The 23776-nt window shown below is 34.4% G+C and overlaps 1 protein-coding gene across 1 annotated transcript in view; it reads right to left on the reverse strand.

The window, feature by feature from the left end:
* Positions 1-13499: 13499 nt before the first annotated feature.
* The window catches only part of LOC115440447 (protein O-mannosyl-transferase TMTC2), a 127997-nt gene continuing 117720 nt past the window's right edge, over positions 13500-23776 (reverse strand). Inside the window, exons 6-11 of the mRNA XM_030164748.2 lie at positions 21937-22022; positions 21315-21577; positions 20614-20754; positions 19765-19849; positions 17986-18165; positions 13500-15824 (exon numbers count right to left, since the gene is read on the reverse strand). Coding sequence (XP_030020608.2) covers positions 15718-15824; positions 17986-18165; positions 19765-19849; positions 20614-20754; positions 21315-21577; positions 21937-22022 — 862 coding nt within the window. The 3' untranslated portion in view covers positions 13500-15717. The remainder of the gene's footprint in view (positions 15825-17985; positions 18166-19764; positions 19850-20613; positions 20755-21314; positions 21578-21936; positions 22023-23776) is intronic.

Genomic DNA, 23776 nt, shown 5'->3' on the forward strand with positions numbered 1-23776 from the left:
TTGAATAACGAGACGAGCTTATCGTTCGCCTGATTTTAATCGATACGACCGCCCATAAACAGTAGAAACACTATCCAACACCTTGAATTATAAAGTATTGTTTGGTATTCGATTGCGCCCGCCATCCGGAGACATGAAACGTTAAGTCTATTATTATTATATTAATTATCAGAATAATCTGATTAAGTATATCCAGTACTTACACTGGCTACAATTTTCTTCAAACTGGAACACACAGGTGACTACACACTGCTGCTTGACGGCAGAAATAGACATTGCAGAGGTACCTGGGTAGGTGGACTGTTACATATGATAGACCTACCAAGTACGATGGTATGATTTATTGACGTAACTGATAACAAAATATACTTTTAAAATTTATTATGTACGGCTGCGATGTTCAGGCTTAAATTTTCATCAAAGTTTCACAAATATTCACATAACTTTTGAACTATGCAATATTGAGCAACATGTATGAAGTTGAATCGATATTACTGAGTCCTCTATCCGCCCGCTTTCATTAGTGCAGCGATTTGTTTACACCCTATATACGCAGCATCTACGTAAATGTTTGAATCAAATGACGTTCAAATTAATGTGTAATAATAAAAGCGTGTTAAAAAAGGCTCCGTACGTGTACGTGATACCCATGCCAGCTATTTGTTTGACCTATCTTATTGTTCATTAGTCATTACGTATGAATATGATCTCTGTGCATAATTCGTTTTCCTTTCATACTCGAAACCTTGGAGGACAAAATGCCAAAATCCTTGTAAGAATTAAGATGTTTTTTTTGTGTATAATATATTTGGGATTAAAATCGAACACTGAATAGCCACCTTAAACAGGTACTTCGAGTAAACTAACGTACTGTACTTATGATACGCAAGTGACTGCATCATTTGAAGATTTGATGATTATAGAAAGATATTCAAATGATATTTATATACAACATCATAAGGGGCGGATTATGAATACAAAAAAAACTATCGACCCGATATAACTCTTATTATTGAACCAAGTATTTTCCACTGATAACCTCTCAGAGGTTTATTTGGCATTACATAAATAATATGTCGGAGTGAAAACTATTTACTTGGTTATTTTTCTACATGACCGGTATAGTATCACCGGTCTATATTTATTTTCTAGACAGTTATTCAATTATTGAAACACTTCTTTACTTCACTAACAATTTACTGCATAGTAACACTAGCGGAATACACAATGTGCTGACGACTTCTACAAGACTCGTACAAGACTGAGCTCTCGTCGTTCGGCCGGTCCTTATATTGACAGCAGTCGACCTCCCTCCTCTTCTAATACTTCCTCGATGTAATGATAGATGGCGCCACTATCGCTCCGTAAATTCCCCAGTGCTGCGGCGACATATAACTAAAAATTATTATCCATTAAAATGTAATCTATTCTAAGAACGTATCTCGCAGACCTATTTTATACAAAAAAAAATATTATAATACATCGCTATATTTTACAGCTGCAGAAAACTTTCAAACCGCAGACTACTTTTGTAGATAACACAAAAGTAAGAGATTATATTAATCCCTGCAGGGAACAATCCCAAACAACTTTCCTTCATATTTATTTTACCCCACGCTTATTCTTAAATATCCACATACATATTAATTATGATAATTCTTAGTTCATCACTCGGCTGTCTCCATAATGAAATTATATTGCTAATAGCATTTTTTCTTTGATAATTGATAGTGTTTAAAAATTGCCAGACTCCGTTACTGTTATTCGTAGACAAAGCTATGGAATATAGTTATATTTTTTATAAGTACACGGCGAAGTGACCCCACTACACCTGAAGCTAAGTGGAGTAGGGTCCAGTCAGTGCCGGTTTTAGCATTGCCAGCACCCTGGGCGAGATTTATCCGGCGCTCCCATTCTGCAATTCAATTCCATACGAAAAAGGAAATGAATGGGTACAATAAAATAACCATCTTTAATAAAAAATATTTATTGAAAAAAAAACACTTTTCTAGCCTTTCTATCGGCGAACTCTTTTATTAGACATTCAAAGTCCATGTTCTCTGCAATTTCATTTTCGATTGACTAAGTTGCTAGGTTTGTTAGTCTAGTTTGAGATATTGTCGATCGCAAATATGTTTTTATCAGCTTCAGCTTGGAAAAACTCCTTTCCCCACTAGCAACCGTTACAGGTATAGTCAATAATATTCGTAATGCTATCCATACATTTGGATACAGGTCCAGTAAATTACGGTCTTTGATAAAATTCAAAACATAAACAGGGGTAACCACATCCTGATCAGGCAAAAAAGATTTCAGGCTTATGAGTTCATCACACAACATACAACTATCTATATCTGATTTAGAATCTACAGTTAATTGCAACTGGAGGTCACCACAGAGTTTGACAAGGTCGGGTTTTTCGGGAATCTGTTTTATATTGTACAAAAAAGACCAAGAATCCGAGTACTCATTTAACTGTTCAAATCTTTCTCTGAGTGAAATTAATGTAGTGTCCAATAGAGAGTTGAAAAATTCTACCTCAAATTTCTTTTCTGGAGAAACAATAGGCTCGTCGCGAGCAGTTTCGTCAGCTTGACGTTTAACAAATCGAATCCATTTTGCAGCTCTAAACACGGGTTCAATTTCTAGTTCTTAAGCCATTTCCTTTGCAGTTAAAATGGCGCTTTTAAAGCCTGTATTTCTATATTCTTCCAAGAAAGTGCAGCATTTTTTCAACATTTCTGTGCATTTACTGAGATCTATATCTGGTGATTGTAGAGATTTACTAACGACTTTAATTTGGAAAAGTATGTCATACCAAACCACCAATGAAACAATTAAACTGAAATCTTTTAATTGTTCAACTAGAGTAGTAGCCTCATGAGAGACTTGAACATCAGTTTCCTGTGTCTCAATTGCTAAAGTAATTAAAGCGTCATGGATGGCACTAATTTGATAACGGACTGCTTTGACACTGCTTATTCTTGCTTCCCAACGTGTGTCACTAAGCTTTTTTATAGTGTATAATCTCAAGCGGTCGGTTAGAATTTTCCATCGATGAACAGATGCTGAAAACAATGTGAACAACCTCTGAAGTACCCCAAACAAAGTGACTGATTTTAGGGAAGACTTAGCGGCATCGCATAGTACGAGATTGTAGCTGTGACAGCCACATGGTACATAAACAGCCAAGGGATTTATGTCCAGAATTCTCCTTTGAACCCCAATATTTTTCCCTTTCATATTCGCCCCGTTGTCATAACCCTGACCCCTACAGTAGTTTAATTCAAGTCCGTGTTTATTTAAAACATCAATAATGACTTCAGTCAGTTTTTCACCAATTGACTCACTTACAGTTAAAAATTCTACGAAATGCTCTTTTACTGATATTTTATCGTCATCTGATAAATCAACAAATCGTACTGTCAGTGAAAGTTGTTCTACATGACTAATATCTGGTGTACAGTCAGCTATAATCGAATAATATTTTGTTTTTTTTGCGCATGATATGATTTCTGACTTCACTTTTTAACCCATCAGCTCTATTAATTCATTTTGGATGTCTTTTCCGCAGTAGTGATCTGCAACATCACCCTTCATAGCTAATCGCAAGTGCTCCTGCATTACTGGATCAAATTTGCCTAGTAATTGTACTAAGCCCAAGAACTTTCCGTTATTTGGCGTATATAATTTGTCAGAAGAACCTCTGAACGCCATATTGTTTTCAGCTAAATAAAGTGTAATATGCATTAATCTAGACAAAACATTATTCCATCTTGTAGTTTCCTTTTTAATCAAATGTTGCTCTTGACAATCTATTGTTTTGCCTGTTTTTAAACGTAGTTCAGTTTCAATCCATAAAAGGTAAAAGTTCTTATGTGAAGCGTTTGTTATTCTCGTGAATTTTTAACACTTCAGACAAGTGTTTCCAGTTGTTATATCCTTCAGACACTAAACTCGACGTTGAGCTACTATCAAACAATCGGCAACAAAAACAATAAACTCGATTCTTGGAAACGGAGTATACTAACCAACGACGCTGAATTGTTTCATTGTTAGCTAGTTTTTTTCTGAAATGTGAATTAGAGAAATGTCGCCCTATATCGTTTTTCGGATAATTATCAAAGAGAGTTTGCAGTGGGCGACTAGTTATTATACGATCAATTATTTTGCTATTTCGAATGAGTGGCCAAGTAGCTGGATCCGCTATATTTGGAACATCAGTACTAACATCATCTAGCATTTGTACTTGTTGTACATACATCAGTAACGGGGTTATCCTGAGCAGTATCTGTAATTGTAGCACAACTTGCTCCCTCACTGCGGGACATTTCATCAACAATATTTTGAGCAGCTATCCATTCTGACTTGTCAGGCAGAGGCTCCACTGCCGATGTATTCGTTTGTATTGCAGATGTAGACGCCACACTCAAGTGTTTATTTTTTGACGTGATATATTTATTTATATTCATAAACTTTTTTGTTTTTTGAAATTCCTTTTCTTTTTCTGCTTTCCGTTTCCTATATTCTGACCCAGATGGTTTTTTTTGACAAGATCACCGGGATCAGACATTTTGTTAAATTCTGCAACAAGGTAAATATGTTTCGAGTCAGTCGAAACATTTCTAAAAGGAAATCGATTAAAATATAGCATCTACGCCACCTACAAGAATTTCATACCTATAAGGTATCGTACCTACTTATCTACCTAGGTACTTATAACAATTTATAAATAACTAAATATTGTAGGGGCAATAAATACAGCTAATAGACCGCATGTAAAATGTCACATAAGTATGAAATATAGAAAAAATAACTGTTTTGCAATTGTAAGTTTGTATTAAAATTACACTCAATTGTTTTTTGTGCACTTTAATTAGATAAATATGACTGATTAACTCATATTCTTAAGAGTTTAATTGTTGATGGATTAAAAAATAGATTTAAATATTTTGTTGCACTCATAGAATTATCAATTTTACTTTTTCATAACACATAGTCATTCAGTAAAACAGTTTAGCTTTAAATGTTTATCAAACAGTACTTATACTAAATACATTTGATTTATTTGATGAAAAATTTTGTGTGCAATTCAGTATTTTTGGTGGTAATTTTCGAATATTCGAATAGATAAAAATGGATTTACAGTTATAGGATACTGCTAAATATTGCCCTTATTTATAATGATAATCAACTCTGGAAGAGCTCAGCTTAACTGGATATCGTGCGAAATTATAGAAACCAAGTTAACAAATCGCCGCCGTTCCATCGTGAAGTAAATAATAATAGTATAGGTAGTTGATGTTAAACAATATAATACTTAGTACTTTCAATAAATTTCGAATCGAGTTAAATGAACCCATCGTCACTGGTATGTAGTATAAATAGTTAAAATAAATTTGTACTTACCGAATGAAATGTTCCGTCTAAAAATAAATACCTACTTTCACACTATTTATATGTTTACTTTTTAAATAAAACTAAGAAGACTAACAAGAGCGTGGCGACGTAGCGTTAAAAGTCAAAGCGTTTGCTTTTAAAAAACAATCGAATAATTGTTTTAAGAGCGTCCACTTATGGAAAGAACGAGACGAGTGCGTTTCGGTTCGTCAAAAATGTAAAAGACTCGGGAATCCCCGACCATAGAGAAACACATGTCAACCATAGATTGCCAACACAACATTTTTCCCTAAATTTGGAGAAACTTACAAGTAGACCTCGCTCAATGAGTGAGGGAACTATAAACGGTGCCTGCGAGAAATTATAAAAAAGGCGCCGGTCTGCAGCGCCGCTTTCACTCGGCGCCCCTGGGCGGTCGCCCCTACCCTAACGCCGCTACTGGGTCCAGTAGCATGTCGACTGACGAGATATGATTACCCTCGACAGTCGACACAATTATGCCGGCCTGTTGGAATCGGATATACTCAGGTTGATCCTGGAATGCGACACACTTACGTGGACCATTATAGCGGGATAATAAAAAGTATTGACGATATAAGGAATACACATCATTACGCTCCTTTGTTCAGTTCAATTCACGAAAATCATTCAAATGATTCCGAATTATTATTTATAACAAAAAAAATGTATTTACGTCACAAGTAACCTTCAGAATTGTTGTCCTCATGAGATTTATCAAAATGAATAATGATATTTGATAATCTAAAACTTATAAAAATATATTAGGTCGTTCCAAAACTTATTTTATTTAATATCATTGGAGATTAGTAGTGTCTGCCCGGAGTCATAAGGGATCTCTCACAGCTTTATGTGACAGATTTTAATAAGCTCTGGGCCTCCGAGCCGCGCGTCAACGTTAGAAAATATAACTTATTTGATCTTCCATAAAATAAACTCAAGAGATTACCCAATTATGTTGCGTGCCAAGTTTAGATTAATTATTCTCGATTCAAAACAGAATTTAATTTTAATGTAATCCGTAACAAAGGGTAATAATGATTCTGTACTGTTGGTTTATTAGTCACTAACAGCAATACAATTGAGACAGCAGCACCTCAAACCTAATAATGATCTAATTCAAATAATATATTCATCAGATACCGGTAATGAAAGTTATGAATTTAATAACTTCATATTTAAATTAATTTTAAACGTAGACAAATTCAACACACATCTTACAAATTATTTTGTCAAACCCAAAATAAACGCAGGTTTCACGGTGAGCAATGTAAACATATATATGTAAAAAAAGCTATAGTCACTAATGCGGAACAAAGTTGCAAAAACTCCAGCAATTAAAATTTGTAAGAGACGTAGCAGAAATTATGCACGAAGTGAGAGCAGTAGGCGAGATTCGCCGTCAACTATTAATATTAATGAACTGTGACACTGCGTTCAGCACGCTCCCCTGCGCTTCTGTTTCTTTTGATTGTAAATTCAGTTTTGTTGACATACTTGTTGCACTGAGTTTCCTATACTCGATTTTGCTAATGGAATTTATGCTTATGGATGAAGTTTTGTTTTTGATTTTCTTCGGCCTTCCCTCCGTACTTTATATCGCAAATACATTTTTTGAACGGCTTATAAATACTAATTTAATGCTTAACCTGTCATTTACTATCGAAACTGACTCATAACTAGTTCAACTATTTCATAGTTGTCCAATGATTGATGATTGAATCGAACACAATCCTCAATCAGTTCATCAATGTACTTAAAAACTCATACTTTCAAGTCTAATGCTATACTTGTACTATAAAGATCAAGAGTGCTGCATTGTTTTTCTCGAACTTAAAAAACATACTTAACTATATGTTTTGTAGATAGTAGGTAGGTACGTAGTAAACGTGTACGCAAATCATATTCTCGATCTACAGTATTTACATCAGTTAATGGAAATGTATAATTCGGACTTGTTTTTCATCAATGAACTCAATTGGAAAAAAAAAAAACTAGTCACCTTTAATATTCAAGAAAGTTATTTAGAATCCAAGTAGAAACTAATGATAACGGTTCCTAAGATAGCCGAGCACCAAACCCGAATCAACACGACAGTCATACCATATATTATGCAATACAAAGCCCCTCCCCTCTTTCCCCCTCCTTCGTGAAATATTAAGCAATATAAATTAAAACCTCATTATCCAGACAAACAGAATATAATACGAAGACTTATATTCTGTTTGTAGTAAGTACTTACTCACTATTCCTTTAGATTCATACTGTCAGAGGCACAAGAATGTCTTTTATTTTTCTTACAAATGCAAGGTTTTCGCTCTCATTAAAATATCCTTCATGAAGATGGAATACTTAATTAAAAGCAGTATCGTTACACTAAAATATTAAGTAAAGACGAGAAAATGTTGAAGCTTCTTTTTGATTTTTTTATTTACTCTAAAGATGCATATTATTATCTAAGTAGGTACATATACTTAATATACTTCAACTTTATTGCCCCTAGATTGTGTTAATACTTTTATGTGAGTTATACTTAAACAGCGTAAATTTATTTAATTTACATTTCTTCTACCATAAATAACGAAAACGCAATTTACCTGCAAAATTTTTAAATAAAAAAAAAACTGTCAACTTATCTTCCATAAACCGGAACAGGTACAACATAAAATATTACTTAATTTTATTATTACTTGGTGGTATTTCATTTCATATTTATGATGATATAAAATGAAGACGTCATATCTAACAGTAAGGTGCACATTAGAGTACAACACAAAGGAAAGGCAGGATGAAGTAAAAAGTACTCGCAGGCAAACTCAGCATGGCAAATAATGTCTTAGTGGAAAATTACTGTGTAGTTCAGATGACGAGACTACGGGACGCGGGCGTGAGAGAGAGCTAAGTGTCCTTTTTCCACTTATTTCACTTTTTCACCCGATCACATACTTGTCGACATCTACAAAAAACTTCGCAAAACGTAAAGCCATTTCATTGAGCGAAAAAGTTACTTTGACACTTTCGTATACTTTTTGGATGCTCTTGAACATGGTTGAGGGAAAGTTTCCATTGTATTTTCAAATACATTATCACATTGTTAAATTCAACCCTTTCAAGAATACTTGGAAATAGTACTGCAGTTTTTATTACTTCCATGAAATAATACTGTTTCAATAATTTTACTGTAAAGTAAATATCAATATTTATTTTCATACAAGATTCATTCTTTCAATTAACCCGTTTTCAGTATTGTACACTTAACGTTCTGCGAGAAATATAAAAATATTATTTACGTACCAATTACCGTACAAAGTAAGGATAACCGTAGCAATAAGGTAATAAGCGTTGACAACACGCTTACATCTCACATTACAACGAACATGATATGATAATGGTGTCTGCGTAGCCAATCATATGGTGAGGATAATATTGGAAGAACGTCCGTGTTCCTTAAAGGTCACTATCGTTTACATGTTAAAGAGAATGAATACTAAGTAGTTGAGTTCTGAATACTCTCTGTAAGCAACAGGCACGGGATTATTTCCATTACGTCATTTTGCGAAACCTCTGTTTAAAATAAATCTATACTTTGCTGTTGTCCGCTGGCTTATGATTTCAAGGATCTTCATATAATAATGATCAGTAACCAAAATTTGCTTTAACCAATTAACATTTTCAGTGTCTTTAAGACTCAATCTACCTACTTTATTAAAGAAAAGATCAATAAAATTTGCTTTTACAACTTAACATTTTAAGAGTGTTTTTGACTCAAATTATTTTAGGTAAGAGAAATAGCAAAGATTAATTAAACCACTGATAGTCGCCTTTTATTACTATTAATAATTTGTTTTAATCGAATATGTCGAACCATAGCGAGTAGGACACTATCAGTTTACTACCTCTATATATCCATGACCTTACATCTACCTACTTTCCTTCTACCTACCACCTACCACCTACCTTCTCTATAAGTATACATCTGTCGTATTTATGCAACATTTTGTCTCGCTTTCTGTCTTGTCTGACAGACAATGTACCCAGTAGAACTACTAGACATAATTAAACAACACTTCATGGTTCAAGATGGCGAACGCAGTGAAATACCAAACAATACTTTGTAATTCAAGGTGTTGGATAGTGTTTCTACTGTTTGCGGGCGGTCGTATCGCTCACCATCAGGCGAACGGCAAGCTCGTCTTGTCATTCAAAGAAATAAAAAAAAGGCATTCAACATAGCAAGAAACAACATTATATGCTTAGAATATGGCAAAAAAACACCACTTCGTTTCGTTTCATTGGGATTGGTTGAGAAGCTAACACATGACTAAGGTATTGATCTCACGACCAATCACAAACGTCAACTTAAAAGTCGTGTTTTTAAGCCATTTTATGGGAACTAAATAACTACAGACGTTATACAAGGGTAATTATTAAGGCGGCTAATTTTCATCAAAAGACATCTAAATCTCATAAATTACTAACAAAAATATAATTTATATCACTTTATCCACTCCGGAGTTATCACAATACCACTTCACCACTTAGGCAGTCTTATAAGTTCGTTACTTATCTGGGCGTCCTTGGGCACCGTAGTCAAATAACTAGCCCCCACCTGGGATCATGACTCCGTAGTGTGGGCGTTACGTTTCACGTTGATAAGGTTCTGTTCAGATAGAGAATCGATACGCAATAGTAAAAGTAAAAACAAAAACCCAGAACTTCTATATTTTGTATAATTTTCGCGAATGTATCAGGTGTTTGAATCTTAATATTGTTTAGAGGTTAAATATTTATTTCAGAAGTAATCAATTTATTGGAGATGCCAGCTGTGATTTTTATTTAATAATATTCAAAATACAGTAATAGTATACAAATAAACTGTACAATAAGTTTATAATATTACTGTCTAATGACTATGGACTGAGACTCGAGATTTAACAACAACATTGATTCCATTCTAATCTTCGAGTTCATTCTATATTGGTGATGTGTAGCCACCAGCTTATATAGCTAAGGTAACTTGGTATACAAGACTTTAAAAAAAATAAAGGATTATTAACGACAAGGAAAGTGAACCCGGAGTATCTTTCTGCCTTTCTTTTTCGGGTAGTTATCACTTAGGTAGCTAGTGAAAGGCTGGAAAGTTAGCTAGGCTAGAGCTCATAAAATCGGCTTTCCTGGTTAGGTTTGCGACATTTTATTTTCCTTTACCTGCCACTCCGAGCTAGCTACTTTGGCAGTCGCATAAGTGACTTAAACTTTTAATTACTATAAGTAAAAAAATATTTTCAATTTCGTGTGCACCAGTTATGGCTACATAGCCCTTCGGAGATAAAGGCATGGGCAGATGCATAATAATAATATTACTTTTTTTTATTGCACCTCTAGTATATTCTAACAATGCGAACAGTGTGTTACAAATTTGATAACAAACCTAACACCTGAAATATTAGAAGTGAAACTCGGTTAAGCAGATCTCTATAAAAGATTATATCCACGCGGCGGATATAGGTACACATTATTTAATTTCCAAGCCATGTGGCCCATAAGGTATTATTAACGCTTCGTCGTAAAGGTTTTACCCAGTTATGACATCTCGGTCGTAACAAGTCTTGGAAATCGAGACTTTCTTTGAAAAGCCTTTTGTTTATTGTTATTAGAAATGAAAAATAAGACTGGGAAAAATTATCGTGGGAATAAGATGCTTGTGCGATTTTATATAAGTTAGTTTGGAATTAATACATATTTTTAAATTATTACATTTCTTTTTTATTTTGCTATGCCTGTTTCGTTTGTATTCGTTTATCAATTTATTTCTTAATCGATTGCTAAAAAAGGAGTTTCGCAATTCGTTTGTTTATATTTTTTATATACATATTTCTCATCTCATCTCATCAGCCTATAACTATCCACTGCTGAACATAGGCCTTCCCTAAAGCGCGCCACGTTGCTCGGTCCTCCGCTCTCCATATACAGCGTCCACCGGCGATCCTGCGAGTGTCGTCGGACCAGCAGATCGGAGGTCGTACTACGCTACGCTTACCGAGACACGGTCTCCACTCTAGGACTCGTCTGCCCCAGCGGCCATCGTTCCTACGACAGATATGGCCAGCCCACTGAGTTGGCTTATTCTCCGAGGTACGTCCGTTACTTTGGTTCTCTCACGGATAACCTCATTTCTGATTTTATCCGCGAGAGAGACATCTAGCATAGCTCGCTCCATCGCCCGCTGCACGACCTTAAATTTATGGACTAGCCTTACCGTCAGTGTCCACGTCTCGGCGCCATACGTCATCACCGATAGGACGCAATGCTCGAAGACTTTTGTCTTCAAGCATAGTGGAATCGCCGACGTAAAGACCTGGCGAAGCCTGTTGAATGCTGCCCAGCCCAATCGAATCCTCCTATCAGCCTCCTTCTCAAACTTACTCGGACTAGCCCCACCGTCAGTGTCCACGTCTCGACTCTCGGCACCATACATATTTATAAAATACCTAATTAGTATTAAAAGCCTTTTTTCATTGCTTTGAATGACGAGGCGATCTTGACGTTCACCTGATGGTAAGCGATACTGCCGCCCATATGTTTATGGGCGGCCGTATCGCATAATGAAATACAAAGTATTATTACATCCAACACTGAATTACAAAGTATTATTTCGTATCCCACTGCGCTCGCCATGTTAAGACATGAGATGTTAAGTCTTATTATGTCTAATAGTTACACTGGCTACAATATCCTTGAAACTGGAAGACAGCAATGACTACGCACTGCTGCTTGGCGGCAGAAATAGACGTTGCAGTCGACCGACCCAGACGGACTCTCACATATGAGAGATCTACTACCAATAAAAGCCTATACTTATGTAGTAGGTATATATCTGTGTGTGTGTTTTTAATTATTTTATTATCTTACGTTCGTTTAAATATTCATATGATACGGTATCAAAGTCTAATGAGGGTACCAAGGGGTACCCCCACAAAAATACCACCAAAAACCAGGGCAAGTTGCTAGTTTATTAATATATTCAGTTTAGTTATACTTACTTGATATTAAATATTGCGAGCGATGACTCTATATTGTTAGTTTGAATTCATTGGTGTGAACAAAGCTTTTTGTAAGCTTTATTAATGAACGTAAATCCTATCCGATGTTGTGCTGTCTAAATAATTGGAAATTTTGTCCGAACCGGCGGAAAAAATATCTGATTCGTGATTGATAAAAAAAAAAACAATTAAAATATTGAAGCTTTTATTTACAAAATTATCAACATACAATTTATATCACTTTGGGGATTTGCAGGTTTACTTGCATAACTCTTGAACATACGTACTTATCAGTATATATGCTTATTAAGACTAATTAATAAAAACAATAGTTACTGATTACAATTCCTCGATTTGTTCTTAGATCCCATTTTAATGTGGCGTAATGTAGTGTTGATGCATCTAAGTAGTATGAACCACCTCGGAGAAATGTTTTCGATGAAAATTTACAGGTACAATAATATAGTTTAGGCATTTTACCTATATATAGAAAACAAAATACTTTTATTGTAAAATATATAAAAATGCCCGCTAATGTACGCCAGTGTATGTTTATAACTCATCTACTATTTGATCTCTAAATTATTTTCAAAATGATAAATTTACATATAGAATAAGGGGTTAAACACAATTGTAAATATATTTTTCAAGGAATACTTTTTTACATTGTTATAGAATGGTAAGATATTGAAATATGTACTTTTTAACATTTAAAATAATGGTATTGAGTACTGATATACAATATTATTTTTTTATTAAAATCCTATGTAATGTATAATTTAAAAAATGTAGTTTTAAATAATGACGTATCATTAAGTGATTGTGTTTATTGCGTGCTTTTTGGAAATTACACTCTTTCGCCCGTATTCATAAACGTTATTTATCTAAAGACAAAGCATAGCTGTGATAACAAGTCTGTTTCTCAGTGCTGACGGCATGGCAGCCTTCGCAGTGCATACACATGCGGCCGTTGTGATTGGCTAAAATTGAGATACAATTTGAATCTAATTGGCTGTCAGATAAACAAAGTTGAGAAACAGACTTGTTATCACAGCAATGCTCCGTCCTTAGATAAATAATGTTTATGAATATGGGCGTTTATTTTTATAAAGTTCATAATTTGTTTTATATTCGATCCATCGGTGTGTTACATATAAGTCTCCTTGCAGACGCTGCCAAATAATGAAACAGATATTATATAAAATTAAATTGTCAAACTAATTCCCTTTGTATCCGCCAATTTACCATTCAATATTTTAGCAATTTTAATAAAAGCAACTATTATTTTCATGTTAATTGTATGAAAACAAAATACGTAGTTGGCGCCATTTTGTATCGTGTGTAGTGCAGTAATTGACTGTAGCGTTTGCGCGGCGCCTTGATTCCAACTACGGCTATTTTCCACAGAACTCATAATTAATATGCTGTAGGGATTTTTTTATGTATTATACACATCTAGGAAATAAATAATAAACGAATAAAAACTTTACAATAATGAGATCACGATGAAGAACCGTACGTACACATAAACACAATCAAGTAACCACACTGCTCAGATACATATGTATTTAACTAAATAAACAAATCATTTGGCCTTTATCTATTACTACAAAGCGTAATTTACATTTATTGTCACAGACATGAGAATTAAATGACAAAAAATAAACATTAGTAATATAAGAATTTACAATATTCTTTACAGTACCTGTACTGTATAATTTAATGCTATTTACAACAATTGTATTATAAATACAGCACATAATAACAATAATGTCTGATAATATTTATCTACATAAACATGAAATAGATATGTTTCAGACTTCAAGAAATAAAAGTCGTTTTAAAATTCTTATTAATTCCAATATCACATTAATACGATTAATAATAGCATTCCTTTAAATAAATATGCAACTTATCATAAGAGTAAAGTAGTAACTATACTGTGACATATATGAGTAAGAGTTCATAAAAAATACAGTGATTATTATTTTATTTAAGCTATGGAAAAATTCCGTAGAAACTTTTAGAATAAAGTTGCAGTAGAAAGATGTTCACACAGAACTGGTATATTTAATAAACCAACGTCGAAAGCATTTTCCGTTGCAAACATTTTAAAATAAGAACAAGGTAAGTAAGTGTATCTTCCAATATTATATTTAAGACGGTTTTTCTGCCTCCTCGTCCAGTTTCCGCACGCTGTTCATTAAGCACTGCACTTTAAGTTCGAAGACTAAGATTTTAAGAAGTTCTATTTCATGGAAGTTTTAAATTGATCGTAAAAGGCCTGCTACGAAAATTAATTTATCCCCGATATACTATCTACACTGATGCAGCGTTCATCAGGCCGCGTGATAATCGGATGGTGAAGCCACAAAGCTCTTGCATGATTAGGATTAAGGAGGCGACAGAAGCAACGACTACCACATATCTATGGCCTTTGAATCTAGGTCACCGGACAGCCACAATGCGGGTAATACTAATGCCTTATTGATGTGGTGGCTTTTGATCAATTTGAACGTTGCGAAACTATTTCGACATACATGCAATTAAACAATCGGATGTACTTTACAGGCTTCGTAACAGTGTCTATACGCGAAATTATTTGTTTATATCGCACGATACCGGTTTGTACGACCAAACAAGTCAAAGGTATTGGAAGACGAAAAGAATTTACAAGTTTTATATGTCATATAATATATTTTAAAATAAACGATTAATATTTTCGTTTTTATACTTGCACATGTATAAAATCGTTTAACGCTTAAAAAATCTATTTACAATATTTATTTTCTAACTACTCCTATAACGTTGTTTTAAGACCCTTCATTATACATGACAATTCGATTAAGAAATCATAAAATATTTCCTGTCGTATTATCGTAACCAATGTATGTATCGAATCCTATATCTAAACGGGTACAATATTGGGGAGTTAGATCTTAATCATTTTACCATTGCATACAATTTTATTAAACATGATTAATAGTATTTGAAGAAATCGGAGACTGACTATAAACCTTTACAGATTATAATAAAAAAATACAAACTGTTAAGACTTAGATCGTTATTTCGGGTATTTAATCTGCACTTCAAAAAGCATTTCTGTTATTATACCACAGAATATGCGAAAATAAACAGATGTATAAGAATATTTTTGGCAATTGACATCCTATTTCGTGTGTTTACGCTAGGAATCTATTTTCTACGTTTGTTGTTCATCAATGCTCTTACTCGTTTCAGGTTTGTGATGGTGATCTCATCGTTCGGTTGTAATTGCAAGGCTTTTCGATAAGACGTTGTCGCCGCCGCGTACTTTCCATTTAGATGTAAAATGGCGCCCAAGTTCGAATGGTATTCGGCGTCCTGAAACAAAAGGAACTCTCTAATCTTGCACGTCTTGGAAATTACCTTGTATAACACAGAATAATTGTAAGAAATTTAACATAGTTACTTAACTAAAAATAACTAATAACTGACATTTGTGTTTTATGATATGAAGAAATTCTTATAAATATGTAAATAAGTTTTTATTGCCAGAGAGCATAAAAACGCAATTCAATTAGTCGATGAACAATTCGAGCAATAAAAACACGCATAAACTGCGTACTGTAATCTTGTGTTTCAAAGAATTCAGAATTACAGCAAACGTTAATAATTTACGAAAAGTAAAATGGAATTTATCATCCTCGACCTCACACGAAACTTAAGACCATTTCATAATGAAGAAAAACACAACACGGTCGAAATCTGGAACCACAAACCTAACAAATAAACCGGCACAAAAACAATTCGTTTGACAGTTTTATTACTCCCTTTTGTTTAGCTTGCCTTGCATTGTGTGATGTTTGCATTCATTTCTAAAAATATTTCATCGCGTAAATATATGGGTATAAAATACATCGTTTTGATCCAGGAAGTATTAAAATATTGCCAATTTTAAATTACACGAAGACCCGTTAATGTTTTCACAACAATAAATCATTTTTGTGCCAATTTATCGACAGCGGAACAGAATTATAGTTTTCGCCATTCTAGCAATACAAATAAAACAATAACTTCCACCGGGAAACATAGTTGGTAGTTCAACACTTTAAAATTCATTAATCACGTGCCTGCATTCGTGTCGTCGTGTACTGTTTTGAAGTATTATTTGATTACGCATCGAATACTATTCTTAATTAAAACATTTTTGAATTAATATTTTAAATATTATTTTAAAAGAACTGGGCCTTCTTAGGTCGCCCATTTTTTTTATTGCCAGAGAGAACTCTTTATGTATAATGTGTAACGGTTATCTTGGTTAATATGGACTCTTCAGAGTATAGCATCGTTCTAGCGAACATTGGGTCGTGTTCCTAATCCTATACGCAACCTATACCAGCATGCATACCAACTAAACCCGCAGAGGCATTCTTCAGCGCATACGAGACGGCCCTGACGTATCTTGTCTCACTAAGATAGCTGCACAAGAGCGTCACTGCCCGATGTCCAATTGCGGTCCTCCTACGCGAAGGCTAAGAAGCCTTTCAACTGAAGAGGCGCCTTAGCGTCTATGATAACGGGAGGCCGATCACCCGTATTGTCATGAACCTCGGAGTCGCTTAATTGAACTAGTCGAGCGAGCAACCGCCGACGACGCTGCGGGACTCCCATACAATAACAAAATTAACAACCTGAACCTTAGTTCGTTAACCCAACATACTTTCTCAATTCTAGTATTTTAATTTTATTCGCTCTTAAATTCAGAGAATTTTAAAGATCAATATTAAAGGTTGGTTAAAATTCAGCTCTCGGCACTTAGGACATAAAAGAGAGAAGATGGAATGGTAAAGGTAACCTTTATCGTTTGACATCACGTTAAAAATGCTGTACAATGAAAACTCAAAGTGTGCAAATTTACAAGCGTATGTAGGTAGTTAGTAATTACACTTTTACTAATAGACTAGCGCTCGTAGCCCGGTGCCGCAGCTCGCTCTGCTTGCGCATTAATTTTCACAGTCCAACCTTTTTTTATCGCCGGAAAATGCATTATCGCTTCTACCCCAGAGGGCGGTGACACGTAAATGTTAGATTTGACGGCGTTATGTATCGACTTTAGCACCGCCTGGGAGGTATAGTAGTTCAGAGATTGGTGACCGAGCTATTTACACCACAAACTAAGTAATATTCTAAAATAACCAAGTATCCTGATACAAAACTTTTTTATTACTTCCAAAGGCAGACGAGCTAACGGCCCACCTGATGTTAGGTTTTCACTGTCGTCTGCCGATGGTCGTCAGCTGTGCCAGAGTTATAACCAAGTCGCTCCTTACCAAGATAAAAGTTTTATTCGAAATTGCCATTCATCGTTATCACTAAACATTTGTGGCGGAACAATCAATGCATACACCGCCATCTCACATGCCCGGAACTGCAAGATGATCAATGCGTTGACACAACTGTATTGATAACATGATGATATACCACTACCACCTTACAGCCTATCAAATACAAGGCAACATATTATCATAATAAATATCCTTACTTGTGGATTTAACTGCACTGCTCTCGCGTACCATCTTTCTGCTGTGCGGCAACGGCGTGCGTCTCGCAGCGCACGCGCAGCCGACGCCGCCCCGCACGCTGTCCTGCGGCGACAACTGTGCAGCAGCCACCAACTGCTCAGCTGATTCGCGGAACCGCCGCTGCGATCTCAGGAACATTCCTAAGACCGATATATAGTACCACGTTTTTTATTCAATAGTGTTATCGCCTACATTTCGCCAGCTATATTATAACATTTACCGGAGATAATACTAGACGCCAGGTTGACACTATGCAGAAAACCTTAATTTATCAGTTATCACTTTAATCGATCCAGCAGGCATATGGCACAACTACGCCTCAAAAACAGTATAGTCTAAAATAATTTTTATTCAACTGTAATACGTGTTAATTTTCATTTTTAAATTGTGGATTGGATCAATTCGACACCCATTAAGAATTAAGATATGCAAAAGTGTATAAAAGGAGTGTGAGTATTTCGTGCTTAGTTTGTAAGTTTATTTTCCTTGTTTGATTATCCGGACCAGTTTGTAAAACGCCTTATTGAAATTAGTTAACTTTTTATTTGAGTGTTGCTCAACAGGTTGTGCATTAGAAGTGTTAAGCTTATTGCGCTATTTTATTTTATATGAATAACAAAAAAGTACAAAACATTCGAAATATTTAATAAAGGGAAATATTTATCATTTTCTCTATAAAAAAACAAATGCTATATATGACCTAATTAATTTATAGTCATTACAAAATTTTATGCCATATTTCATTTATTTTATTATTTTATATAATCTTCCGCTTGCATCCTAACATGCAAAGATAGCAAACCACGATCTGAAAGGCTAATTTGCCTCTAAAAGACGCGTGAGAATGAATTGTGGTATCACAATAATGAAAATGATGTCATTCCAAACAAATCACATATGTTTTTCAAATCGAGTATCTCACAAATTTCGATTCCTGACCTCAGGATTAACCCAAAGCTTTTACTGATTTCCCAGGCTTAGGGTGATTTATACCGAGCCGAGCCTAGGTGAATATAATACTACTAAGGATAGCAACAATTCAAGGAGACTAAGTTTCAATGTATAAAAATAATTTTACAATGCCTTTTTGTTATATTAAGTCGAAATCAAAACTTTTAACTCAAAACACATCCCATTGCATTTCATAATAAAAAATGTAGTTAGATAACATTAAAATAATATAGTAACTTTAGACTTTGAATAAAATATTAACACTGGAATACTGAACTTCTGGTATTTCCCTTTAACAGTTGCGACCCCAAATAAATGAACACAACAAAAAACCATATTTCGTTACTCGAGTCATGCAGTAGGTGAATGTTATATTTTATAAGTTAAATCAGCGATTCCGTCATAGACCACAATCTTTCGAACAAAAACCTTTCAAATCTAGGACAACTCTTGACTGTCATAAAGAAAAAGAGCCAACTTTATAAATAAAGTTCATTTTGAAATAAAACTATTCTGACATTTCGAAGACTGCAGCCTTCATGGTCACGGGGTGGACTGGGGCGTTGGTCATCCGAAAGGTCAAAGTTACAATCTACCTACATTATAAATAATTTGGTAGAAAAATTGTTTCATTTCGATGTCTAACATTCGCAAAAACATAAGAAATCATTAAGTATTTAGTACTCAAATCAACCACAAGCATCAAATCACATATTGATCATAAAATATAATGTAATGGCTTAAACAACATCCCTTTCCATTAATATGACAAAGAAGTCTATACTTACCAAATTTGTCTCGTATCGAAGGGTCATCAGGCGCCAACGTAAGTGCTTTTTTGAACCACATCTCTGCTTCAACACTTCTGCTTGTCTATAACAAAGGTACTCAATCATTTTCTACATAATGGAGATTCTACATTGAAGAGGTTACAATGATATCGTACCGACAATGTCATCTGGAGATATCGAACACCAAGAATAGATGTATGGAATTCCAAATAGATGTCCCGAGTAATTCAGTAGATACATTGAATATTATTATGCGAAGTATTGGTTTTGTTGATACATTGAATATTATTATGCGAAGGTCACTTTTCATTTGAAAGGTTTTAAAGGACTCTGAACTTATTACTTTTCATAAGATAGCCGATTTAATAAATACAGAATTGAAAACGTATGAAATATAATTATTAATTCACGAAGATAATTCTTACTAGAATTGTACATTTCTAAAAAAGTAAACGGGTTCCAAGCGGAAAGACCGGTAGCCCCAACTTAACCGCCCAATCACCCCAAATACTATAGATTCACGCACCCTCACACATACTACTGCAACTCTTTAAAGCCAGGATCGACTGTAGCATTAATTTTATGGTACCGAACCGTGAAAGCTCACCGAGTCTTTGCGAACACTAATTTATTTTTAAAATCAGACCTAGGTTGGACTTTAATACGAACTGCACTTTTCCCTGCAAAAACTTAGTCATACTAATATGTCTCGTCATATAGTGATCATAGACAAATTCAATAGTTAAGGACTCAAGCTAAGAGACATGGATTAAACAAAACAACTTTATTTACGAAATCAAAATAAGAACGTACTCCGAAAGAAACTACAAAAAACGCATTACTTACATTCCGTGCCAGGATCTGCGCTAGGGTTATGTGCATGCCGACATGATGCGGCGCAATAGCGAGGGCTGAAAGAATGCTGTGCTCCGCCAGAGGCCATTGCTGCAGTTGAACGTATATTTCACCCGCCATTGAAAGGATATTCTGCAACAATCCATAAAATTTCTTAACATAATATATGTATAAGGATATAATCATAAATTCAAATAGTTATGTAGAGGCTTGGGAATCGTATTGTTGAGTTAAATGCGCAATTTAGTATGTACCGTGTACCCTTCACCACACATCATGTTATATGTAATATAGAACTTTGAATCCAATTACTCCCCGTCTATTTTAATCTAAACACGCCGAGTACGTACTAAATCTACTTGAGTATAACTTGAAATCCGAAATGTGAATACAAACAATACAGCATATCAAATCTCAAGCAGTTGCCTTCTGATGTATAACTAGGCGTAAAATGGGATTATGATGCTGTTACTTCCAATAGCTTAAATAGGGTTTACTATGCAAATAATATGTAAAATTTCCTTGAATATGTTTCAAGACCAGCTAATGTAAGTCTAAATTTGCCACATCCTTATCCGGCGTGACCTTTAGAACCATTCTATTTATAATTTCCCACTAACTAAGCTCATCTAAGATAAAGTCACTCATTTTTGCTGCAAAGGTATGCCTTTGTTATAATCAAAAAATCTTACATGACGCGTCCAACCTACAACAGGAGTATTACTGGCTGGTAAAATTTGCAAAGCTTCTTTGTATGCTGAAAGGGCTTTGTGCCAATGCCCTCGCTGTGAATGCAGTGCCGCTAACTGCACTAGCGCTGACACGCGGGCGGCGTCGTGTTCTCTTCTGTCCCGCACATGCACGCCCTCTGCGCGGGAGCCGGCGCGCAGCGCGCTCGCCGCCTCTGATAGTCTCCCATCCGCCATTAATGATGTGCCCAAATTTACATACGCCACTACAACAAATAACATAAATTTTTAGTGTTATCATAATTGCCTTAGGTTATATCTTGTTACTTTGGAATATTTAAAAATAATACTTAAATCTTAATTATATAATCTAATTACATTTCTTTTAAATTTTGCATTAAAAGTCATCGTAATTTGATCTATAGACCCTGGAAAAATTTCACAATTTAATTGTCAGCCGAATAAGACGAAGCCAATAAACAGCTAGTTTGATCTAATTAGTCTAAACTTAGATTCTTTTAAAAATCCATTATATTTCCATCATGATATACTGTAGACATTAATTGATATAAAAGTTTTAACTAACAATGTTAAAGACTTAAACTAGAAGTGTAACAATACTTACGAGCCATAGAAGGCCTGAATTGAATGGCTCTCTCGAAACTTTTGATAGCTTCGCTGTATCGTCTCTGTGTTTGTAACAAAATTCCTCTGAAACAAATATATTAAGAAATAATATCGTTTTATCAGCAAACTATGAACAATCTTAAATCTTGGCGATATCGACTCTACAAAATGGTGGCTTTGAGTAAATAATAGATAAAAGTCAAACAAAACTTTTTATTCCGTAAGACACTGAATGCTTTGAACAATTGTTTTCCATATATTATTATGTCTGGAATTTATCTGCTCAATGTCAGGGACTAGGGTGTACTTTATTATGTAATAATGCACCATACTTATAGCTCGGTTATTAAATATATGTTATTAAATATACATCATTTCATGGCCTATTATATAATATAGTTTTTTTTGTTATGGATAAAGTAATATATTAATTTGAATGTGATTGTGTGATTTTTATCTGGGGTAGGTAATCGTTCCATGAGTCAGGAGTAGGTTAACATTTATTTTTTGGTTAAAAAATATAAATTTCTGAATTTAACTTCAATTGTTTTATTCTTATTCATATTATATAAATGATAAAACGACTAATCTAAACAAATACGTTCTACTAACCAACGATAATTTAATTAACTTTCTCAAAATAAATGTATACATAACGAAATAATTTTACTTTTTGTTTGTCTAAATAAATTTATTATATATATTATTTGATGGAACGAATATATAATACGATTACCCATCGTAGACCCTTTAAAAAGGATTATAAAAATTACTATACTTTAAGTGTGGCTCTACAAACCACTCCACTTTAACATTATGAAGAATGGAACATTTTGAATTGTGTATCGGTATAGTATCCGAACTATTTCTCCATATAAACCATTCGCCAATCACTGTCTCTATAACAACAGACTCAATATGACGTGTGAAATATTAAACGCGCTACATTCAGCCATCGGCATTTGCCAAGAATCCGTATCGCTCCATTAATATAACATTTTCGAACATTTGATATTAATTAGTGTTACATATTTTGCTGTTCTTGAATTTATAGCCCGTCAATCCTTATTTCACGCTGCACCACGATTTTGCATTTGAAATCCTGATTGCAATTTAGATATTCAGAGCCGTTTATTGGTAATTTTCATTAAGATTGATTGATGAAAAATAAATTGAACTAAACGTGTTATTATTCAAGTGGAAACTAACTGTTGTTGTTTATATTGTTTGTAACGATTATTCCAAATCACTGAACCTAACATAATAAATACATAGTTAATTTAATTATATGTAACGCCAATTAATCAATAAAGTATTTTCCAATATATATAGTCTAAAACAGATTTCGAATACAACAAATAAATAACAAAGTTTATTTTCCATTCCACTAGGTACGATGCAAATCGCACATAACAACAACACGTGCGTTAATGAAACATCAACCCATCTATACTATTATATAAAGCTGAAGAGTTTGTTTGTTTGTTTGTTTGTTTGTTTGTTTGAACGCGCTAATCTCAGGAACTACCGGTCCAAACTGAAAAATTCTTTTTACGTTGGATAGCCCTTTGTTCGTGGAGTGCTATAGGCTATATATCATCACGCTATACCCAATAGGAGCGGGGCAGTAATGGCTAATCTCAGGAACTACCGGTCCAAACTGAAAAATTCTTTTTGCGTTGGATAGCCCTTTGTTCGTGGAGTGCTATAGGCTATATATCATCACGCTATACCCAATAGGAGCGGGGCAGTAATGAAACATGTTGCAAAAACGGGGAAAATTATGAGTTTTGAGAGCTTCCGTTGCCTGCGCTGCGTAAACGGTTAAAGTTATGCAA

Source organism: Manduca sexta, chromosome 24 (assembly GCF_014839805.1).
Source record: "Manduca sexta isolate Smith_Timp_Sample1 chromosome 24, JHU_Msex_v1.0, whole genome shotgun sequence".
NCBI classification, from domain to species: Eukaryota; Metazoa; Arthropoda; class Insecta; order Lepidoptera; family Sphingidae; genus Manduca; species Manduca sexta.